The 23445-nt window shown below is 42.8% G+C and overlaps 1 protein-coding gene across 1 annotated transcript in view; it reads right to left on the bottom strand.

Moving 5' to 3' along the window:
• Positions 1–260: 260 nt before the first annotated feature.
• The window catches only part of Copa (COPI coat complex subunit alpha), a 46680-nt gene continuing 23495 nt past the window's right edge, over positions 261–23445 (bottom strand). Inside the window, exons 11-33 of the mRNA XM_050142790.1 lie at positions 20297–20447; positions 19103–19169; positions 17964–18039; positions 15944–16026; positions 14298–14437; positions 13672–13757; positions 13430–13568; positions 12189–12351; positions 11944–12090; positions 10457–10646; positions 10241–10336; positions 8545–8633; positions 8234–8357; positions 6605–6694; positions 5783–5892; positions 4838–4915; positions 4601–4669; positions 3832–3968; positions 3381–3567; positions 3187–3297; positions 2718–2879; positions 1357–1551; positions 261–923 (exon numbers count right to left, since the gene is read on the bottom strand). Of these exons, the coding sequence (XP_049998747.1) occupies positions 864–923; positions 1357–1551; positions 2718–2879; positions 3187–3297; positions 3381–3567; positions 3832–3968; positions 4601–4669; positions 4838–4915; positions 5783–5892; positions 6605–6694; positions 8234–8357; positions 8545–8633; positions 10241–10336; positions 10457–10646; positions 11944–12090; positions 12189–12351; positions 13430–13568; positions 13672–13757; positions 14298–14437; positions 15944–16026; positions 17964–18039; positions 19103–19169; positions 20297–20447 (2750 nt within the window). The 3' untranslated portion in view covers positions 261–863. The remainder of the gene's footprint in view (positions 924–1356; positions 1552–2717; positions 2880–3186; positions 3298–3380; positions 3568–3831; positions 3969–4600; positions 4670–4837; positions 4916–5782; positions 5893–6604; positions 6695–8233; positions 8358–8544; positions 8634–10240; positions 10337–10456; positions 10647–11943; positions 12091–12188; positions 12352–13429; positions 13569–13671; positions 13758–14297; positions 14438–15943; positions 16027–17963; positions 18040–19102; positions 19170–20296; positions 20448–23445) is intronic.

Here is a 23445-nt window from a genome sequence, read left to right as displayed (position 1 = left end):
GCTCAGTGGTTAAGAGCACTGCCTGCTCTTCCAAAGGTCTTGAGTTCAATTTCAAGTAACCACATGATGGCTCCCAGCCATCTATAATTAGATCTGGTGCTCTCTTCTGGCCTGCAGGCATATATAAAGACAGAACACTACACATAAAAAAAAAAAAAAAAGATTCTCAAGCAAAGAATTTGTTCTCGTGAGAGAGATACATGGATGTGAACAGGGACATGAAAATAAGTGTCCAAGAAGAAAACAGCAAACCAGGGAGCTCTCTTAGAAATTTATTTTATTTAGTGTGAGCAATAAAACACAAGAACAATGGTAATAAAGGACAGAAACAAATCAATAAGAAATGGTATATATTTTGCAAATAATAAAAAAAAAAAAGACTTCTTTTCAGACTGCAAGCGTCTGGGCCCACAGAGATCAGGAACCTATTGATGACCAATTAAATGCCCAAGGAAAATACAAGATTGTTAGGAATTTCGTGTGGCTGAGGAAAAATGGCATTTTTTTTTTTTACATTACACTGTTTTCTAGTGGAATGGAAACAAAGGTGATGGGTAAGAGAGGAATAAATACTGAAAGAATCTGCTAAACAAACATTCAGCACAAGGTTTTCATTTGTCTCTTGCAAGACCCAAGCTGCAAGGCAAAGTCCTCTATGATCACAGCCACAGCCACCTTCAGGAGAGAGGTCTGCTGGACTAGCCACAAAGTCAGGCTTGGAAATTCTCATTTGCCATAGAAGAGAAGGACATGAAATTTTAGGGAGAACCAAATGTCAACAAGCTGAAGTGTGAGTGTAAGGGGAGAGTGGGAGGTTGGAGGCTACACTCTGAGGGAACAATATGTGTTTAACCCAAGGGGTCTTAGCGGAACTGAAGAGGACTGATCCTCAGACCAATCACATCTTTGCCAATCTCTGTCACCTGTGGAAGTGGAAAAGAGGATCAAGTTAGAGATTAACAAGGCTGAAAACCCCAGAAAGGTTAGTCCCGACACCCCACAATGAGCAGTCAGAAGGATGGCTGGTGCTGAGAAGTGAACAGTGAGCAGAAGCTCGAACTCTCCCCAGTACCACTGCCTCAAGGAGCTGGGGCAAACACAAAGAGAGAAACCAACCACTGTTTCCTTCTTTTTCTTCTGCCCCTCCCCTCCTAGACACATTTTTTTTTTTTCTCCCCCTGAGAGAGGGTTACTCTGTGTAGCTTTGGAGCCTGTCCTGGAACTCACTCTGTAGACCAGGCCAGGCTGCCTCAACCTCACAGAGATCGGCCTGCCTCTGCCTTCCTGGGTGCTGGGATAAAAGGCGTGCGCCACCACTGCCCAGCTCCTAGACATATTCTTGAGGATGGTACTTACTGTAGTGACCCTGCAGATTTGCCCCTTGAACTCAGGGGAATAGCAGGCCCCACTGAATGGACACTTTTCCACTGGTTTTCCACGGTAGATGGGCCGGTAAGATGCAGCACAAATGTCAAAGGGGTTGTGCATGTCATAATTGAGTTGGCAGGCATCTGTGGGGTTCTTCTCACAGGCAGACAGGATTTTTCTGGTCTAGAAGAGGGAAGGAACATTTTATTTAAGAAGACAGAAAGCAGCACAAATAATCTCTGCTACAAATACAACTATATGTTGGGCATGATGGTCTAAATCTACAATGTCAGCACTTTGGAGCAGGAGGATCTCAAGTTCCAGGCTAGCCTGAGTTACATACTGAGACCCAGTCTCAAAAAAGAGAATACAACAACAAAAGTAACTGTACTACAGGAATACAGGCACTGTCCTGTGTATAGGATGTATGTGAAAAATTAACAATTGCCATTGCTTCTCGGTAGCACTCGGGAGGCAGAAACAGGAGATTCAGGAGTTTGAGGGTAGGTTTGGGATACACAGTGAAATCTTTCTCCACATGGCTCCATTGCTCTAAAGTCACAATCTAACAAAGTCTAGGGATTAGATTATTAGGCTTGGGCCCCAGAAAGATTTAAAACAGATTTCTATTGCCCAAAAAGAATGATTTTAGATGGCACAGATAATGGAATCTGTATAAGTACAAGAAGTCAAGATGGAGCTTAAGTACTGATGCATTATCTTCAGGTGCACTGGAGTTTAACAACTCATGCATTATCTGCAGGTACACTAGAGTTTAAGGACAGATGCATTATCTGCAGGTGTACTGTAACTTAAAAACAGATGCATTATCTATAGATGCACTTTTAGGTTGGAAAGTGATGGAGCAGTAAGATGTAGCACAAATGTCAAATTAAAAATTAAATCCAGGTGTGGTAGAGCATGTTTTTAATCCTAGTACTGGAGAAGCAGAGGCAGACAGATCCCTGTGAGTTCAAGGCCAGCCTAGTCTACATAGTGAATTCCAGGACAGTCAGATCTACATAGAAAAAAAGCATTGAGTCAAATTTGGGTAAGGTATTTTATTTTTCTGTATTGCTTTCTCATTACTAAAATACAGGTAATTATAGGCTCCACTCCATTTAAATATCTATATAGAATATTTCAGAATGTCAATTACCCAATGCCATATCTGAATAAATTATTACTCTAGTTTCAAGGTTAAAGGTCGGTAAGTGGTCAGAGGGTGATATTCTATTTTTCTTTTTCTTTCAGGTTGACTACTGTTGTTTTGTTTCAGAGACAAGTATCTTGGGCCTCTACTCCTTCCATCTGGTCCCCCTAAAGTCACTGATGGAATTCTACTGTACCTGTTGGGCCACTTCAGGCTTGGGCCCAAGTTCCAGCAGGCGCCGGGCAAAGGTGGCAGCTGTCTTGAAGTTCTTGAGCTTGAAGAAAAGATTGAGGGCTGTCCGCAGCACCAGGATCATGTGCACAGGCTGCAGGTTTGAGTGTGTGAAATAGGCTGCCATCTAGTGGACAGAAAAGAACACAAGGCAGACTGATATTCAGCTGTTTATAAACAGCTACACAATCATAAAAGAACACCACAACAGAAAGCAAACATGATAGACTTTTAAACAGAGATTAGTTCTACCTCTTAAAATATGAGAACTGATGATCTGAGGAACAGAATGGAGAAATGGAGTACCTCTTCAAGGAGATGAACTCCATTTTTCCTTCCTCCCCAAGGCCAATAAAGTTCCGAACCAAACACTTTATGTGTAACGGAGGGCTATGGGGACGGCGCCTTTGCAGCACTGGCTCCACACATCTCACCTCGCAGATGCGCTTCTGCTGGTCCAGGCTCTCCTTAGGCAGTTTCTTCCTTTCTATCTCCATGCACAAACCCACAATATACTCTCGGCAGATGGTGATGAGCTGCTGGGCCTGAAGAGGTTGCAGAAGACAGTCATGACTCAGACAAGACTACAGAGGTGCCCAGGACAGAGCAAGTGGCTAGACTCTCCTACCTCTGCAATCTCCTGTTTATTGTCCACGACAAGAAGAGGCACACTGAGCAGGATGGAACGGAATTTTTCCACAGCTTCCTCAAACTTGCCAACTGTGGTGAGCTGGTAGCACAGCTGCAATCGTTGGATCAGGTCATTAAGCTTTAGGCCCACAGCTGGTACACCATTCTTTAGCCCTGCATCCTTCCTGGAAAGGGAAAATTATGAAGAAAATAGGACAGTCAAGAGCCAAGGACTCATGCCCTGTTTCTAGCAAACACAATCACCAACAGCCTACTGTGAAAGTAGCTGGGAACAGGATGGCAGCTGCTAAAAAACCAAACTCCAAAGTAACAAGCCACAGATCCTGTCTTTCGGAAACCTTAGCTCTGGGGCAATTCCATGTCACTGTGGCTACCATCTAAGTGTTTACTCCAACTTGGAGTAGGTAGCAAGGAGTAATGGACCTTACCAATTGCGATTAGGGTAACTATACATGGACGGCAAGCAGGGAAGGGCTTGATAGGTGGTGCGGCCTCGAGCATATGTCTGCAGGAAAAGCTGCTTATAGGGGCCAAACTGGATTACTCCCACCTGGTCATGAAGAAGCTAGCAAACAAGAAAAAAGAAACACAAGGATCTGTTTTCTTTCTTTGCTTGGTTTTTCAGGATAAGATGTCTCTATGTGGCTCTGGCTGTCCTGAACTCTCTGTCCTGACCAGGATGGCCTCGAACTCACAGAGATCCACCTGCCTCTGCCGCTAGAGTACTGGAGGATTTGTTTTCTACCAGTTAAAAATAAAGTCAAACTTGGGCAAGGTATTTTACTTCTCTGTACTTTTTCCTCATTACTAAAATACAGGATCTACTCCATTTACATATCTACATAAAGTATTTTTAAAAAATCCATTCATAGAGACAATAAATAATCATTGATATAGGTACTATTGTCATCATAACATTTGATACAGTGTGCACTAGAAGAGGTGCTGATTTTACTAATGTAAGCTAGAAAGCAAAATGGCAGATCTCTGTGAGTTCAAGGTCAGCCTGGTCTACAGAGTGAGTTCTGAGATCCAGGACAGCCAGGGCTACACAGAGAAACCCTGTCTCAAAACAAACAAACAAACAACAACAACAACAAAAACTACTCCCATGTGGTTAAATAGATAATCAACTATTCTCCCTGGAACTCTGGATAAGACACTTAGGAGAGAAGACCAAGATTTTTAAAGACTTACCCGCATGGCTGTTTCAAAAGAACCTGCCAGGATGTGATCAACTGGAAGCTGAGAGTTATTGCACCAGATCTAGTAAGAAACAGAAAACCTAAGCAAAATGAAAAATTTCCTTTCTCTTTCCAATTCTCCTCCTCCATCTCTGTTAAAAGTAGCCAATATTTTTTTTTTTTACACAGTAACCAAATATTAACCAGCTCAGAAGCACTCATCCCTGTATAATTGTATTTTTCTGCTTACCTGAGTTGGGCTTGTTCCCTTGGTGGGGGGCACAAAGAACCCATCCTCAGCACCACTGGTGACTCCAGAGGGTACATCCTAAAAGAAAAAAAAAAAGAAACAAACAAACAAATAAAAACAAAGGCTTTATTTATTTGTCTAAACAAAGTCTGACAAAACCTCAAACTCTCCATGTAGCAAAAACTCCTGCTGCCTCAACCTAGTGCTAGGATAATGGTCATATGCTATTCCGCTGTGCCTGATTTACATATTGTGGGGATCAAAACAAAGGTTTTGTGCATGGCAGGCAAGCGCCCTACAACTGACTTGTTTGTAGGTCCCAAATTGAGACATTTAAAAAACTGTCCAGGTACTGGTGTTCTGATGAATTCAAGACACAACCATTTAGACGCCTACCTCTGTTGAAGAAAAGATGTGATGGTTATGCGAGAGAGACAATGGGAACCATCTTACCAAGGACAAAAAAGATACAATCTTTTAGATGCCTACCTCTGGAGGAGAAAGGTGACACTGTAAGAGGGATAGAATAGGGAGCCACCTCACCAAAATGAAAACATACCAAAATCTCCAACTCAGATTTCAAACACTCCCCTCTTTCAACTGGAAGACAAGTATCAGATAGAGGGAAACTGCATCCCCTTCTCTTATGCTACATGAGAAGGGAAACAAGGCCACAGACTCTGGCTCTCCTCTTACAAAATGTATCAGAAATATATACCAGAATAGGAGGCTGTTCTGGACCCCCTCCTTTGTGGACACTTCAGGATAGGCACAGTGTGAGAGGTGTGTGTGTGTGTGTGTGTGTGTGTGTGTGTGTGTGTGTGAGAGAGAGAGAGAGAGAGAGAGAGAGAGAGAGAGAGAGAGAGAGAGAGAGAGAGAGAGCGCACCCCTCTAGTTTTCAAAGGGTGAAAAGGAAAGAAATTCCAGAGCAGGAACTTCACACACCAGCTCAGGTGGCAGCTCCAGATCTTCTTCTACATCCCAGCCACCTCCTTCTTCTTGTCCCTTGCCAAGAGCATCCTCTCCCAAACCTTCTGGAGCCTCCACAAATCCATCTGTAAGGAAAATTCAGGATCAAAATAGATTTGGGTGGTAGCATAGTCAGAAAAAAAAAAAGCAAAATATTAGGATCCTATTGATCCACGAGTTAGAAGCTTACAGATTGCTGCACAAATACCCATGGAGTGCTGTGGAATAACCCCTTTGTGCACTGCGAAGATTCGTTGCTGTGATTGGTTTAATAAACAAGCTGACTAGCCAATAATTGAACAGAATAAGGTTAGGCAGGAAAGCCACACTGAGAATGCGGGGAAGGAGAAGGGCAGAGTCTGGAGCTGCCAGCCAGACGCGGAGGAGCAGGAGATGAACATGCCAAGCTAATAAAGGGACCGCCATGTGGCAGAGAGTAAATAAGGAATATGGGTTAACTTAAAATGTAAAAGTTAGCCGGGGCGGTGGTGGCGCACGCCTTTAATCCCAGCACTCGGGAGGCAGAGGCAGGCGGATCTCTGGGAGTTCGAGGCCAGCCTGGTCTACAAGAGCTAGTGCCAGGACCGGCACCAAAAGCTACAGAGAAACCCTGTCTCGAAAAACCCAAAAAAAAAAAGTAAAAGTTAATAATAAGCCTGAGCATTTATAATTAATAGAAGCCTGCATGGTAATTTAGTAAGCAGCTGCCAGGTACTTGGGGACAGGTGGTCGGGACAGGAAAGGTCCATTTACAATGGAGCCTATCATCTCAGAAGAGCCCTAAAACAGCATTCTTACCTTCATCTAGCTGTAGTTCCGCATCCTCTCCCCAGCCTTCAGTACCAACAGTGTCGATGTCAATGTCAGCAGCCAATGCTCCTCCCTTCCCTACCAAAGGAAGGACAGAAGGGAGATATCAGAGACTAGCAAGTCTTAAGTCTTGATCTCCTCTACAGGCAAGGCGCGTGTGCTTTCAAAAGCAGTTGCTCTGGGCTGTGTCCTCAGGAGTGTGTGCTGTCCACTTAGAAAGTGGTAACTCTGAATGTCAGTAAACATGTGTTACTGTGTTAAGTCTCAAAACAAAACAAACAAAAAAAACAAACAAAGAAACAGTAACTGCCAAGGTGCTATCCTGTTCTGCTCTGTCCAATTGTCTTTTTTTTAAATGTGTGTGTATGTGAGTAGCTGCAATTACAGTGCTGGGAACCCAAACTCAGGTCCTCACTCTTGCATGGCAGGTACTTTACTGACTAAGCCATTTCCAAAGTTACCATCCATATATTATGAGTTATTGTTCCTGTTGTATATATGTTATACTAACTTGCAACAGGTTCCACAAAGCGAGGAAATAGGAGAGATAACCAGAGGTTGCTGTAGTTCAGTGGTAGAGAGCTTGTTTGTTATGCATGCGGCCCTGGGTTCAATCCCTGTTGAGGTAGGAGAGAACTAACTCCCTATTACCAAAACCTGGCTGTCTCTGACTGCCCACTCCAGGAACTTCTTCCTGAAATATTTGTCCACAGACACACACAGCCCACAATGAACAGGAAACAGTGAGAGGCGATGACTGCAAGCATGGTGAACTAGAGAAACACACCAAAGTCTTCCCAGATGTCAGGGTAGCACAGCCACCACCTACATCATTTTCTAAATTTCTAAAACATTTTCTGTTTTTTATTTTATGTATGTAAAAGCTCTGCATCAATACCACTACAGATGGTTGTGAGTCATCATGTGGGTGTTGGAAATTGAACTCTGGAAGAGCAGACACTGCTCTCCACCACTGAGCCATCTCTCTAGCCCCTAAACTCTATTTTGTTTGTTTGTTTGTTTGTTTTAGGTGTGTGTGGGGGGCGGGTAGGGCTAGAGAGCCGAGAAAGGGTTTCATGAGACCCAGCCTGACCTTAAACTAGTTATGTAATCTGTGATGGCTGGCTTTGAATTCTTGTCTCCTCTGCATCAACTTCCTAATTGCTGAGAGTATAGGTATGTGTCACATCTGGCTCCCATTCTCTTTAATGCTCTCAAAAAACTTTTCCTCAGTTTGTGAGACTACATCCTAGCCCTGGCTAGCATTTCAGTGCTCTGTGAAACTTCACACAGCAAAAAGAACAGATGAAACTGTTACTTACTGGTACCTTCTAAAAATGTTTTTTGTTTGTTTGTTTTTAAAACATGGTCTCATGTAGTTCAGACTGTCCTAAAACTGACTATGTGGCCAAGGATGACCTTGAATTTTTTATTCTCTTACCTCTACATCCCTAGCTGGTATTGCAGGTGTGTGTCAGTTATGTGCATAACGGTAGGGACTGAACCCAGAGTTCCACATGCTAGGCAAGCAATCTACTAAGTATATACTCAGACCCATTTAGGATAGCTCTCTATAAAACTAGTAACAAGAGTGCTATAGGAGAAATGAGCACTTACCCTTGCTGGCAATGGAGCCTTCAAAGAACCCTTTGGACACAGTCAATAAGGGCCAATTGGTATCCAATGGCATGATAGGTGCAGGAGGCTGGAGCAGCTTGGCATTAGGATCAATCTCTGGGATCTGAGAGGTGGAATAATGGAGACGTCAAAGATGAACAGCTCTCAGGCTCTCAACAGCATCACACAGAAAAGGTTATGCTGCTTCCCCTAGACATCTCTCAATAGTTTGCTGAGTAAATTTTATGGTTTTAAATTATCCCAAGATAAGAATGAATCCTGTTATCAGAGACACATGTGTAAATACTCACTGTCTCCTTCTCGGGGTCAAATGTTTCCTTCAGACTCTCAGCTTCCTCATCTAATCCATGTGTAGCAGCTGTGAGATAGGCCAGGGATTCTAAAGAAAACACAGGCTTTGTGGTATAATTACAGTCCCAAGAGAATGTTATTTCAGTAGACTCCTGAGGGAGGGGGTGACCCCTATCTCCTAGTACCCAGATGCTTCCTAATACCCAACCCTAAGTGCAGCCTGAGGTTGTTAACTAGCTTCTAATATACAGAATATATCGGAAGTGATGAACTGTCACACCCAAGATCAGCTTACAGTAATTGTGGATTCTATTTGGGTGTCATCTTGATTACCTGTTCTGAGGGTAACCAGGTACCATGTTGTGAATTTTATGATGGAAAAGGCAACATGGCAAAATTATGCTGCCTCTCAGACAAAGGAGAACAAAGACCCAAATACCACCCACACCCACACAAGTGAGTGTGGAAATGCATTCTTCTCCTGTTGGGTCTTTGTATGTCTACAGTACTGGCCACCCTTTGAATACAGCTTTAGTAGAACACAATGAACCAAAGCTAAGCCATACTCCAAATGTGAGGGGATGAATGTTTTATTTATTAATTTTTTAAAAAGTATTTATTTATTTATTATGTATACAATATTCTGTCTGTGTGTATGTCTGCAGGCCAGAAGAGGACACCAGACCTCATTACAGATGGTTGTGAGCCACCATGTGGTTGCTGGGAATTGAACTCAGGACCTTTGGAAGAGCAGACAGTGCTCTTAACCACTGAGCCATCTCTCCAGCCCTTATTTTTTTTGTATGTTTATTGTGTATGCATGTTTGTGTGGAAGTCTCACAGCACACATGTGAAGACCAGAGGACAATCTGTTGGGAGTTGGCTCCCTCAGCTGTTTTACAATATATCTTGGAAAGAGGCAATAGATATCACAAATGTGGCAAGTAGTCCCTGAAACAGCCCAAGAAGCATGCTAAAAACATGGATAAAAAAATCTGGTAAAAAGAAACTTGTTTGTTGTGCCTGATGACTGTGACCCTTGATTCCATTCCTGCTTAAACGTCTGAGTTCATTGTCACATCTTTTGTCACTTACTAGAAGTGTTCTAGTAGAGTCTATTATAATTAAATGTTTGTTAAAAGTAAATTAAATTAAAAAACAATTATATTTTAGGTATCCTTCTTTGGAATGAATGAATGAATTTGAAATTTATGCCCTGGCAATGCATGGGCAGCCTGTATATGTTGGTTCTGTTGAACTTATCCATATTGGGTTTCATGGTTGGTCTAAGTTGATAAGGATGACTGAGCAGGTCTCTTCCTCAAGAGAGCACCAGATCTCATTACAGATGGTTGTGAGCCACCATGTGATTGTTGGAAATTGGACTCAGGATTGGAACTTGTTCCTTAATGGATCTCAAATTCTAGCATATTTGGTATACAGTAAGTTGTCAACAAACAAACAAGAGCAACAACAAATCAAGTCCTGTAAACTGCATGAGTTTAATCTCTACAGTGCAAGTTAAGAAACAGGACTCCTTGTCTGGCTCCACCACCATTTGGTTTGGAAAAAAAAAATTAAACATACTATTATTTTTCACACACACACACACACACACAGTACAATAAAGAGCAATTCCCAAAAAATACTTCCAAAGGTCTCAAGGAAGTTGGTGGGTAGTGGGTAGATACTTACTCTGTCCACAGTTCTTCAGGATTCGTACTCTCTCTGACACATCACCCAGGTATAGGGCATTCTGATAATGGCCACTCATGTCCTTTCGGATCTCAGCTGCATCAAGTCAACGAGAAACCAACTTAAGCCTTCTCTCTAGAGACCTCTCTCCTCTATTTACCTTCTTCCTTCCCCACAAGTTCCACACTTCCCAACCTTAGCTTTAAAGGAACTCACCAATCTTCATCATTTTACGAAGTTTCTCCAGGTTGCCGGTAATAAGGTACAAGAAGGAAAGTTTGTCAAAGTTTTTGGTACGCTGATAGCACATTTCTACAATCTGGTGATTACCCTGTAGCAGGGCCACTTCTCCCAGCTTCTCCCAGCAGTTCTTGTCATCCAGGGCTTTGGCTGCTTCTAGAGCAATCTAAAGAATTCCCATGGTTAGTGTTTAGTGTAGACTATGACTCAAAACCAGGGAGTCTCAAAAGCATTGCCAAGAATTTCCCAAGGAATTCTCTATACTTGCAATCACTACTTCCCTTCTATTTCTATCAAGAATTCTATGTACAATGTGATTTGGGTCCACCCCAGTGTCCTCGCACTCTGAAATTTACTTGTACAGTACAGTCACTATCAGTTGCGTACTCCACGGAGACAGACCTTGCTTATGCTGTCTTATTTCCTATCTGCTAGCTCTGAAACTCCACAGGGGCTTTAGGGAAGGCAGAGCAAATAGTAAGAAGAGAAGAAATGCAGCTGAAAAGCAGCTTTCCTAGGTTCTTTCCTCCTTGAAACAATGTTTGTACCCTCTGTGCCTCAACAATTCCTAAGTACTTCATCCAGCAATACCAAGCACCAAGGAAAACAAGCAGATTCTTGAGATTTCTACTAACTTGCTTCAATACTAGAAGTTCTTCTTTTTTTTAAATTGTGTTTTCCAGACAGGGTTCTTCTGTGTTTCAATCCTGGCTGTCTGGGAATTTATTTTGTAGACCAGGCTGGCCTTGAACTTGGAGATCCATCTGCCATTGCCTCCCAAATGCTGGGATTAAAAGGTGTGTGCTACTACTGCCCAGCTTAGAAATTCTTGAATTCAGTTTGAAAAGAGTAAAAAGAGACCATTTCATCAGGCAGTAGTGGCGCACACTTTTAATCCCAGCACTCAGGAGGCAGAGGCAGGTGGATCTCTATGAGTTCAAGGCCAGCCTGGTCTACAGAGCTAGTTCCAGGACTGGCTCCAAAGCTACAGAGAAACCCTGTCTCGAAAAAAAACAAAACAAAATAAAACAAAAAAAGAGGCCATTTCCTGCAAACCCAGTAGAGGACCTGGCCAGAGTTCACCCTCCTGGCCAGTATTTAATTAAAGCCTGCTTCAACTCTGACAAAAGAAAAAAGAGAGAAAGAAAAGAAGGAAGGAAGAAAGGAAGGAAGGAAGGAAGGAAGGAAGGAAGGAAGGAAGGAAGGAAAAAGGAAGAAAAGAAAAAGAAGATAATCATGAGAATGGAAATACTGTGGCAGAAGAAGAGATGGAAGAATCAGAAACAGAAGAAGAAAATGGCTTACTTTAACTAAAAACATCCTAATTGCACTCTGGCTAAGGCACAAAGCCAGGATACCACTTTCTGGAGAACAGGTTCCCATCTAGCCCTCTACTATGTTCCACTGACTGGAACTCTCTCTTTCTCTACAGCCACCCGGGACAAGGATTGTAGCCCTCTCACCTCGATGTTTCCGCACTCCAGAGCTAGGCTGAATCGAGTTTTCTCATCCTTCACAAAATGCAGGGCCACTTCAGGATAACCCTTCTTCTGGAGATACGCAATGATTGACTGGCCTACGAGTTTGGCGTTCCTCACCATGTGCAGAACCTAGACATTTGGTGTGGGAAGCAGGAAGCAGAGGCTGCTTATCAGGAAAAAAGAGCACAGCCTCTTAGCACTTCCCATTAGGGCTCCCTGCTTCATACCTCATCATACTTCCTGTTGATCAGGGCCAGCTTGAATTTGAACTCGGTGGGGTCAATGGTGAGTACCCGAGGACGACACTCCCTGTCCAGGCAGTATACATTGTTGCCCTTCACTCTTGTCACATAGATGGGTAAGTCCAGAGTTCGGATGATCCCATGGTCCCTAGGAATAGGAAGGAAAGGCACAATTTTCAGGAAGTGCAAGGAAACCCAGCTTCTTCTTTTTTTTCTTTTTGGTTTTTCAAGTTAGGATTTCTTTGTGAAACAGTCTTGGCTACCTTGAAACTCACTCTGTAGACCAAGCTGGCCTCGAACTCACAAAGATCCACCTGCCTCTGCCTCCCAAATGCTAGAAATTAAAGGTGTGAGCCATCACCACCCAGCTGATGCTATGGACTTTTTATGTTTTGCAGTAAAATGGATTGAACCTAGAGTCTTGGCCATTCTAGGAAAGCACATTACCACTGACCAGCCTCCCTTAAAAATGTTACAAATCATATGTGACCATGATGTATATAAATGTGTGCGCACTGCGTGTGTGGAAGGTAGAGGACAGCTCTGAGGAATCAGTTCTCTCCCTCCTTCCACTCATACAAGAGTTCTGGGATCAAACTCGGGGTGCTAGCCAGGCTCACACACAAAGTATTTTTTTTTTAAAAGATTTATTTATTTATTATGTATACAACATTCTGCCTCCATGTATGCCCGCACACCAGAAGAGGGCGCCAGATCTCATTACAGATGGTTGTGAGCCACCATGTGGTTGCTGGGAATTGAACTCGGGACCTCTGGAAGAGCAGTCTGTGCTCTTAACCACTGAGCCATCTCTCCAGCCCCACACAAAGTATTTTTGTTTAGACCTGATGCACCGTATCACTGGTCCCTCCCCAATCCTTTATATTTTTTTCCTGAAGTTTTGAAAAAACTTTTATGTATATGTGTTTGTATGTGTATATAATGTGTGTGTTGGGTGTTAGAGGATAACTCTCAGAAGCAGCTGGTTCTCTCCAGCCACTTGAAGGAATCTAGGGCTTGAACTCAAGTTACCCAGTCTGTGAAAACCTGCCTCTATATACACACCACACGCCCACACCCGCCCACATGAATGTCTTTAGCACATAGGTGCCCTGCTAGCTTTTTCATGGAGAATGTTAACAGAGAACTGCAGTTATATCTCTTGAGCTAGGACAGTGATTTCAAGAAGACACCTTCGCCTACTGTGTCCCAGATAATTAACTTACCCAGTGGTGACGGCATATTTGATGTGGTTGCTTGTGGTATAGATAAACACCCCACTCTCATCCCAGGCCCCACTCTTGACACGAATGTTCTCATGAATGTTACACAGAGCATCCAGCTTGCGGTTACAGATCACAATGGCTGTAAGAGGCAAAGGGCATGAGTGCTCTGTCGGACAGGGTGAGTGCAGCAGACGGGCAGGGAGGAAGTGGGCTCTAAGACGGTGGATATAATGAAGCCTTACCATGTTTGGCCAGCAGTGCTACATGAGACATGTCTGCTGACCAGATAACGTATTTCACCTTGGAAATCTTCACTGATGCCAGAGTCCTGGGACAGCAAGAGAAAGGTAATCACAAACTGGCCGAATTCCCTTGTCTCAAGCTAAGACCTATGTCTTTTCCATCTTTAATTAATGTAAAACTCAATTTCTCAATGTAACACCAAGGAAACATTGCCTGCACTGTAGGTCAGTGAGCTAAAATATTTTGGCTCACACTCTGCATTGCCCCCTTCCTCATTCTTTGTCCCCTATTCCCTCCTATAGGCACTTACACCTATCAGTCTACTAAAAGTATAAAATTCTTTAAGGACAGTAACTACTATTCAACCTACTCACTCTACGACCTGAAAGCATTTGTCGTTAGGTATGTATTACAAAAATACCTAACTACATAGCCCGTTGCTATACCACTAGAGTGCATGTGTAGGGTGGTAGGATTGCCATGGAAGGATAAAAAGAACTACGGACAGTCTTGAAGAGTACAAGCAGCAGCTACACCACATAGTAAGCCTAGGAAAAAGCTCCTAGTAAAGATTTCAACTTTCCCTCACTACATCTCTGTCTGTCAGAGGTATCTGCCATGTTACCGCTTCTGCTGGACATCAAAGAGTGTGATGGAATCTGCATCCCGAAGCAGGAGGTTGCCAGTGCCAGCATAGAAGATTTCATCACAGTTGGGCACCTGGATTTTTTTGGTGATCTCATTCTTCAGATTCTTTATCAGAAGCTGAAATGAGTACAGGTGGAGTTACAAGAGGCAAATAAGTCACGTAACAGCTAATGACGTCCCTCAGCAATTATTCTTTCAATAAAGAACCTTTTTCCCTGTCCAAGTCATCATGCTGATCGCTCCGAGACTGTCTTCAGGGCCTTATTATTAACCTCTGTCTGGTCTCACTTCTTCCCCACCTCGCTCAACGTTTATGCATATGTGGGTACACACACACCATGGTGCCCATGTGTAGGGTCAGAGGAGAAAGTGAAGAAGTAAGTTCTCTCCTTCTACATATGGTTCCCAGGGATTATATTTAGGTCATCTACCTTGGAAAGGGTCCTTACCCACTGAGACATCTAATGGCCTCTCACCTCTCTCTTAAAAAAAAAAGAAATCCTAGCTGGGTGGTGGTGGTGCATGCCTTTAATCCTGGACTCAGGGAGGCAGAGGCAGGCGGATCTCTGTGAGTTTGAGGCCAGCCTGGTCTGCAGAGTGAGTTCCAGGACAGCCAGAGCTACACAGAGAAACCCTGCCTCAAAACAAAACAACAACAGAGAGAGAGAGAGAGAGAGAGAGAGAGAGAGAGAGAGAGAGAGAGAGAGAGAGAGAGAGAGAGAGAAATCATGAGAGGCTAGGCCTTGTCCTCGTGGTGGTGTAGGTTTATAATCTCAGCCACTTGGGAGGTTCAGGTAGGACTATAGGACTACGAGCCCAGTCAGGGTTAAGGAGTGAGTTCATTCCTAGTCTACACAGATCCTCACTAGTCTTAGTGAGATGCTCAAAATTACACAACACACAGCATACACACGCACAGTTTAAAAAAAAATAGTTTGGGATATAGGTAAGTGGCAAAGCACCTACCTTGCATGAACAAGGCCCTAAATCCAATCCTTAGGACTCAAAAATCAGCAAACAATAAAAAAAAAAATTCACCTAAATTTGATTTTCTCAATCAGTTGGAAAGAAACCAGGCAGGGATTAAGCTTTAGTTAAGTATTTTATTGAGAGACCTTCACTTATTCTAAATTGGGCCTATCGTATTAATTCATTCATTCACTCACTCATTCATTTATTTACTTTGAGGTAGGGTTTCTCTGTACAACTCTGGTTGTCCTGGAACTTGTTCTGGGGACCAGGCTGGCCTCAAACTCACAGAAATCTGCCTGCCTCAAGCCTTAAATGAGTGTGCTACCATGCCTGGGAATCTAAACCTATTACATTTTAAGTACCAATAAGGGGAGTGGGACAGGGAGGAAAATCTCTGCATATAAATGATATTTTACTAAATTAATTAAAATCTGATAGTCTTAGCTCCCCTAAGCTCAGAAGCCCAGAGCCCTATAACATCAACCCAACAAATCAACTTTTCCTCCCCAGGGATTAGTCTAGGGCCAGGGCTAGGAGACCCAGGACCCCAGGCCCACAACTGCTCTGGAGAGACTAAGGAAAAGCAGTGCTCTTCACTGTGTACTGCTATTGGAGTCCCTAAACTGGTTTCTACTTTCAGCCTTAACTCACCGAATGCATGCGATCTAGGACAGCAAACCGATTCCGAGCAACCCAAACTGCTGTCAGGCCCGAGGATCGTTTCCCTTCAGGGGCTGAGAAGAACAAAACCAAAGTATGAGAGCATGTGGTGAGCCACTAGCAGGTGACAGAGTCAGGTGCCATGGAGCTGCCATTTTGGCTTTGCCAGTTCAGCTGCTTCCTAACTAATTCAGCCATAACCTCAGGCTACTGTCAGTGAGTTTTCTCCACCAGTTCCCTCCAAACTCCAGCCCCCACCCCTGCCAAGCCTCTTATCTCTAGGCCAAGTGGCTGCGTTTCAGCCAGTACCACATCCTGGCAGAAATGCTGCCCATCTTGGGAGACAGATACTCCATCAAGCTAACGAGCAGGGCCTTCCTGGCCAAGCTGAGGCACAGCAAGCAGCCTGTCAAAGTCTAAGACCTCCTATCTAAGCAAGCTGGAGAAGTGACAGAACCCCACCCCAGGACGCAGCTGCTCGGCTGCTTTTAACATGCTAATGCTGGCCCCCTAGTCGGGCAGGGTGGGACACTGTACTTCCAGCTAAATGTTGACAGGCTCAATGCTGGGCAACACAGCATCAAGCTGTTGCTCTGTGAATGTCAATTCAGCATTATCGCCCTGAGGAGAGTTATAAAATGTTCCTCAGTTTGCAGCTGATTAGAATTTTGAAATGGATACTCCACTCTCTGAGAAACTTGTAAAGAATATATTCAAACAGTCTTATCTGTTATAGCAATGGAAAACAGACCAGAGAATGCTGGCCAGCCTTGCTTTGTACTTTTCTGGTACCTGGAATGGCAAAGAATTTACAAAACAAATTTCTACCACAACTCATACTACCTGAGCTTCTACTCTCTCTCTCTCTCTCTCTCTCTCTCTGGTGTCCACCACTGGACCACACCTTTATAATTACTATTCCTCTTAAAGGATGGATAACAGAACTTCTACTGATTGCTAAGAGATATGGAAAATGAATAAAACTATGGTGGGTTGGGAGGAACCAAAACGTAAGTTTACTTAGGAAGACTTAACTGACTAATTTGTGAGGAGACTTCACTTTATGGATCCAAATATATATATATTGTTTCTCTCATCATCTCAGCCTGAGCACATTTAAAAGGGTAAAGGGAGATGGCATAATGTGTAATTCCAGTATTAAGGGCAACTATGAGTTCTAGGCTTCTCTGGGTTATACAGTGAGACCCTCTCTTATATGCATATATGAACTCTCCAAAAGAACAAAACAAACAAAAGAGAATATTACAATAGTAAGACCTCTTGGCACTCACAAAAGGGACAGACCTAGCAAAATATTTCTCAGAACTTTGGAGGGTATAAAATAACAAAATGTACTAGTAAAAGGCAGGGCCTGTGGAATAAGCTTTAAACTGTTTAGGGCCTGTAAATCCACTGGAAGAACTGCACTGAAAAAAGCATAAACGAGACTCCAATCCATTCTGAGAATGTTTTGTCAGCAAGTTCTAATAGTAAGGACATCAACAGGGGATGGTGGTGATGAAAGAGGCAGGCAGGGGTCTCAGCTGGATCCTGGGATCCCAGGTGGGTCATGGGGCTGTTAGCAGCCTCATCTTTTTGACATGCAAAAGAAAGCAAATCGGATCTGGATATAGAAAGGCAAGAATAAATCCCCAGGCCCAGGATGAGACATTGCAAGACTGGAGCCACATTTTTAAATAAATGAAACTACCAGGGTGAAAGTCATATCAGCTGACAATAATCTAGGATAACATGCTGTGCTGAAAGAGAAAATGGAGAGTTTCTAATAACCAAATTATAAAATATATATATCTAGCTGGGGTAATAAAATGGAGGCAGAACATGAATATTTCACACCACAATTGCCTCTGGTGCAACTGTCAGCAGCACCTGCCAACAGACATGAGTGATGTAGCCACGGCCTGTGGATGGGATATGAAAAACTTGAAAAGAAGTGATGATATTGGTGAGGAGAGCTGGAAGCAGAGTGGAGGAGACAAAGAGCACCCACCATCAGGATTCTGGGAGTCTGCATCTTTGGGGATGGTGTATAGATCATAAGTACTATTCTCTAAATTGCTTGCTCTCTGTAGGGAAAAGGAAGACATGTTTAGGAAGCAGCATTGAAGACACTTTTCTGACAGAGAAGACATCACTGCAACACAGCCAATACTGAACGCATACTTCCATTACCTGCACCCAGAGGGTGCTTGAGTTATTTCTATATGTAACAATTATAACGCTCTTAGCCAAATAACCAAGCACTGATGGCACTATTTTCTTTATCCTCTAAAAATGCAGATATTATCTGAATAGACACAAAGATTTCTCTCTATTCCACAAACTAAAAGACGAGGAATCTGGTGTTTCATCTGAATATACTTGTCAACTTAAAAGTATACTTGAAAAAAGAAAAGGAAAACAAAACAAAACCGATCTAAGAAGACAGTCAAGAAACTGTCAGAAGAACATGGTTGTGTTAGATACTAAATGAGCAAGATTACATATGAAAAGTTATATAGGAAAAGCAGTTTTCATTCAGCGACCAGTATACTAAAATTAGAATGCATTTCTTCATTCTTTTTTTTTTTTTTTTCCAAATTATGTGGCAGGAAACGGGGAGGGCCCTGAAAACTCAGAGGTGATTCACTGGAGAATCAGCTTCCAACACAGGCCTGCTGTGTTCACCTGAGCAGAAGGAGCAGAAGGCACCTCCTGTGCACAGCACACAATTCAAGCATTCCTTCTGACCACTTCACAACCCTTTAGGTTCATGACCATTAGTGTGAGCTGGAGTGTCCACTGCGTCAGCTCTTACAAAACATCCGTTAGGAGCTCTATCAGGAAAGGGTCAACTTGCCCACCAGGTGCCCATAGGTTTACTCCTCAGTATTGAGGGGGAAGGAGGAGCTTTGAAGAGGCAATTAGAGGCCGGGTAATGGTGGTACACGCCTTTAGCCTTTAATCCCAGCATTTGGGAGGCAGACCTCTGTGAGTTCAAGGCCAGCCTGGTGTACAGGGTGAGTTTGAAAACAAAGATACACAGAGAAACTGTTTCAAAAAACCCAAAAATGCCATTAGTGGCATATCTAAAGGCAATAAGATACTCACAAAAACTGAGGAGAACCTAGAGATGCCATAATTACTTACAGTGCATAGCAGGACTGCATTTTCTGCTGGATTGTATGACATGTTGAACACTGGAAACTTGGAACCACTACATAAAAAAGGAAGAAATAGAATAGGTGTAAGAATAGAAAAGAAGGCTGGGCGGTGGTGGTACACGCCTTTAATCCCAGCACTCGGGAGACAGAGGCAGACGGATCTTTGTGAGTTCTCGAGGCCAGCCTAGTCTACAAGAGTTAGTTCTAGGACAGCTAGGGTTGTTACACAAGAGAAACCCCGTCTCAAAAAAGGAAAGAAAAAAAGAACAGGAAAGAAAAAAAGAATTATCCCTTCAATGTCTACATAGCCACTCAGTACACATATGTTCACTACTTCTATACTGAGGAAAAACAGATACTGTGTTTTTTTCTCTTTCCATTACAGCTTGACTACTTAATCGTCCAATCAGCAGAGCAAAAGCCACATTTCCATCAGAAGGTGGTAAGTGGTGACAGTTCTGCCTGGTACAAATTCCTATGCATAACTGCAGTGGACACCACAGTGTAGCCTGATGGGATTTCTCTGCTTGTTTTCTTCTGTCCCTGGGACTGTTCACAAAAACCCATTTTTTTGTCACAGTGAAGCTAGCGGGTGGTTATCAAGCCTGCATGCCAGTGTTTGCTGCCATGAATGTTTCAGCATGCTGCAGCTGGCATTCAAAGCACAGGTCCTTTGGCCAGGCATCCTAGAGGTTATCATATCTTCAGAGCTAACCGTTCCAGAGACACTGTTTTGCCTTTTAGGGTTGTGGGATTTTGCTGTAAAGGTTGAGTTCTGATATACTGCAACTCTTAAAAAATATCTTCCCTATGTTATTATCCTGAACTGCAGTCATTTAGGTTTATCACCCCACTCTGCCACAAGGTTCCTCAAGGCATAAATGAAAAAGGCCAAAATTTGCATTACCAAATTGGGCTACTTTTTAGCTAGGAGCTTTCTGTGATCTGCAAGAGATTTTGTAGGCATTAGTAGAATGTCCTTGCAGAGAGCCACGAGCAGTCCCAATAGAAGACCTCCCGTTCATGACACCCCTGTATCTGTCATTATGGGATTTAAACTGAAGAGGTTTGTTCAATGGGAATCGATGTCTGATAGCTGAGACCCAAAAGGCTGGTTGAAGAGTCCTGCCCGAGGAAGTGCAACAGAAGAAAGGATGTGGAAAGGAGAAGTCAGACTTGCCTCCTCAACTGCATCACAGCTACATCTTTGGAGCTGTTGAAGTCCAGCTGACGCAGGAACCGGTCCTTTACATAATGCAGCATATTGCCATGAACAGCATAGGCTGGACGCTCACGTTCCAGCTTAAATACAATCATTCCACCATCATGGCCTAGAGAACAGAGGGAAGAGAGAAAACAATCATCTCTAAGCAAAAGGATAGTTAGAAATAGAAGATACACAGATGAATATATTCAATGCTAAAAGGGTAGAGGGCATCTCCTATGGCTTGGAGATAGACTGTGCCTCAAGGGTTCACGTGTAGAAGCTTAGTGTGAGACGCTGAGGTGGTAGAATCTCTAAGAGATGAGGCTTAGTGAATGTCACTAGGTCATTAGAGCACCCTGGGGAGAATGTTGCTATACAAAGAATATCCTGAATTCTCTCTGGAGTCTTCCTGGTCATGTGATCTCTCCCTCTTAATCACTACTACCAAGATGCTTTGTGTCATACTGTAATTGAGCCAAGGGAATCCTCACCAAAGGACAAACAGTTGGGCTGCTCAATCTCGGATTTTCAACCTCTTTAATGGTGAAAAAAATAAACACCTTTTCTTTTTCAGATCTACTTTATGTGTACATGTGAGTACCTGCATTCAAATTATATGCACATTGTATATGCCCAGTGCCTGAGGAAGCCAAAAGAGGGCATCAGATCCCTTGGAACTGGAGTAACAGGCAGCTGTGAACCACCATGTGGGTGCTGGGAATGGAACCTTAGTCCTCTGTAAGGGTAGAAAGTACTCTTCACCCATGAGGCATCTCTCCAGTCTAAATCCCTTTTTTAAAAAGTACCTAGTGTGAAGTATTTCGCTATAGCTATAGATAACAGAATAATATAACATCTAAATGCATTCCTAAACTCTCACAATCCTTCGAATTTTTTTCCAAGTAATTTTCTATCACTCATCTCCTTGCCCTTTCTTCTTGAACCCAGGATCTGGAACAAGCTAGGAAAGTGCTCTACCAATGAACTATATTCCCAGCCCTGTGTTTAGTACACCCTTCTGCGTATTCCCTTAACACTGTGTATAAATGCTGTTAGCATTCAAGGGTCTCACCCCAACTATTTCACATGTTCTCTGAAGACAGATTTATATGATTTTTCATTCTTCCTCAGTCTTTACCAAGTAAGAAAACCATAAAAACTATCTGCTTAAAAGAATGGATGTTTACTTTTTCTACATTTATTTGTTTACTGGGGGAGGGCATATGGTTTTATGTGTTTGGAGGCGGGAGGACTACTCGTGAGAGTCAGTTTTCTCCTACCACGTGGGTTCCGGGTATTGTCTCAGGTGGTCTGGCTTATTGGCAAACACTTTTACCAGCTGAGCCATTTCGCTGGTAAAATGAAAGTCAATTTAAGAAGCCTTTATGAAACAAGTAAATAAATTAAAAACAAGAAGCGAAAAATCTTTTTTTTTTTTTGAGACAGGCTCTCTTAATGATTGTAGAACTCACTTTGTAGACCAGGCTGGCCTCGAATTCAGAGATCCTCCTGCCTCTGCCTCCTGACTGCTGAGATTAAAGGAGTGGGATACCACTGCTCAGCCTAACAAAAAAAGCTTTTATGATTGTTTTTTTTTTAAAAAAAAAAAAAAAAGAAAAAGAAAATGTTTCCAGGTGGTAGTGGCACACACCTTTATTCCCAGCACAATAGAGGCAGATGCAGTCAGGTTTTTGTGAATCCGAGGACAGTTAGGGCTACACAGAGAAACCCTGCCTGGAGGGGAAAAAAGTTTGTATTCTCCCAATTAGCATCATCCACTCCTTAAATAATCTTATTTTTATACTCCAATTGCTTGCTCTCCATGTACAAACCAGATTTACTTTCAACTCAGAATCTTCCAATGGCTTCTTTTAAAAACTTGATTTTTTTTTTTCTTGTATGAGTGCTTTGCCTACATGTATATCTGTATACCACATACATGCCTCCAGAGGTCAGAAGAGGGCATCTGATTCTCTGGAACCAGAGTTATGGATGGTGGTGTTACTGTGTGGGTGCTGGGAGTCAAACCACAGTCTTCTCCAAGAATAACAAGGGCTCTTAACCACTGCGCCATCTTTTTAGCCCCTTTCCAGTGGCTTTTAATTCATCCAAGTAAATTTTGTTTGTTTTTTTGAGACAGGGTTTCTCTGCATACTCTGGCTGACCTAGAAAATCACTCTGTAGACCAGGCTGGCCTTGAACTCACAGAGCACCACCTGGGATTAAAGGTGTGTGACACCACTGCCCAGCCAGAGTAAAATATTAAGTTCTAGCCATTATTATGGAATATTAGTTTAAGATGTGCTAGATTTGTTTATGCTGTGGAATATTTGCTTAATGATGCAAAGATGTGTTTCATTCGTTTATGTTGCATTTGTTTAGCTCTGTGAAGCTGTGTTACTCTGCCTGCCTAAAATACCTGATTGATCTAATAAAGAGCTGAACAGCCAACAGAAAGGCATGAAAGAGATAGGTGAGGTTTCCAGGGGCAGAGAGAATAAACAGAAGGAGAAAAAGAGAAGGAGGAGTGAGAAAAGGAAAAGGAAAGGAGGATGCCAGGGGCCAGCCACACAGCCACACCTAACAACAGAGTAAGAAATAAGAAAGACACCTAGAATAGAGAAAGGTATAAACCCAGAGGCAAAAGGTAGATAGGATAATTTAAGTTAGAAAAGCTGGCTAGAAACAAGTCAAGCTAAGGTCAGGCATTCCTAATTAAGAATAAGTCTCCACGTATTTACTTGGGAGCTGGGGGCAAGCCCCCAAAGAACAGAGTAAAAACAATCAATTAAAAGCCACAGCTTATAAAACCAAGCAAAATCTGATGTGGTGTTACTTCCTACTATCTTATACCATATACTATGTTCCCCTGTCATGCTAAGAACGTCTCCTTCTCATCCAGTTCATGTTCTTTGCCTACGACAGTCTTCCTTTTTCATTCGTTTTCATTTCCCTGAACACTCAATATAAGCCAATAGGACACACACTGTCATCATCTTTCTTTTTGCTTCAGTTTTGTTCAAAGCGTTTTCAAACACACATCATTTTATATACTTACTTTTTACAGTCTATTTCCCTTAAAGTCCCATCAAGACAGGGACTTTCATGCACTGCTTTGATAT

The sequence above is a fragment of the Alexandromys fortis genome, unplaced genomic scaffold (assembly GCF_014885135.2).
Source record: "Alexandromys fortis isolate MF-2015 unplaced genomic scaffold, M_Fortis_MF-2015_v1.1 scaffold_51, whole genome shotgun sequence".
NCBI lineage: Eukaryota > Metazoa > Chordata > Mammalia > Rodentia > Cricetidae > Alexandromys > Alexandromys fortis.
The sequence above is the reverse complement of the archived record's forward strand: the minus strand, read 5'-3'. Positions and strand labels throughout refer to the sequence as shown.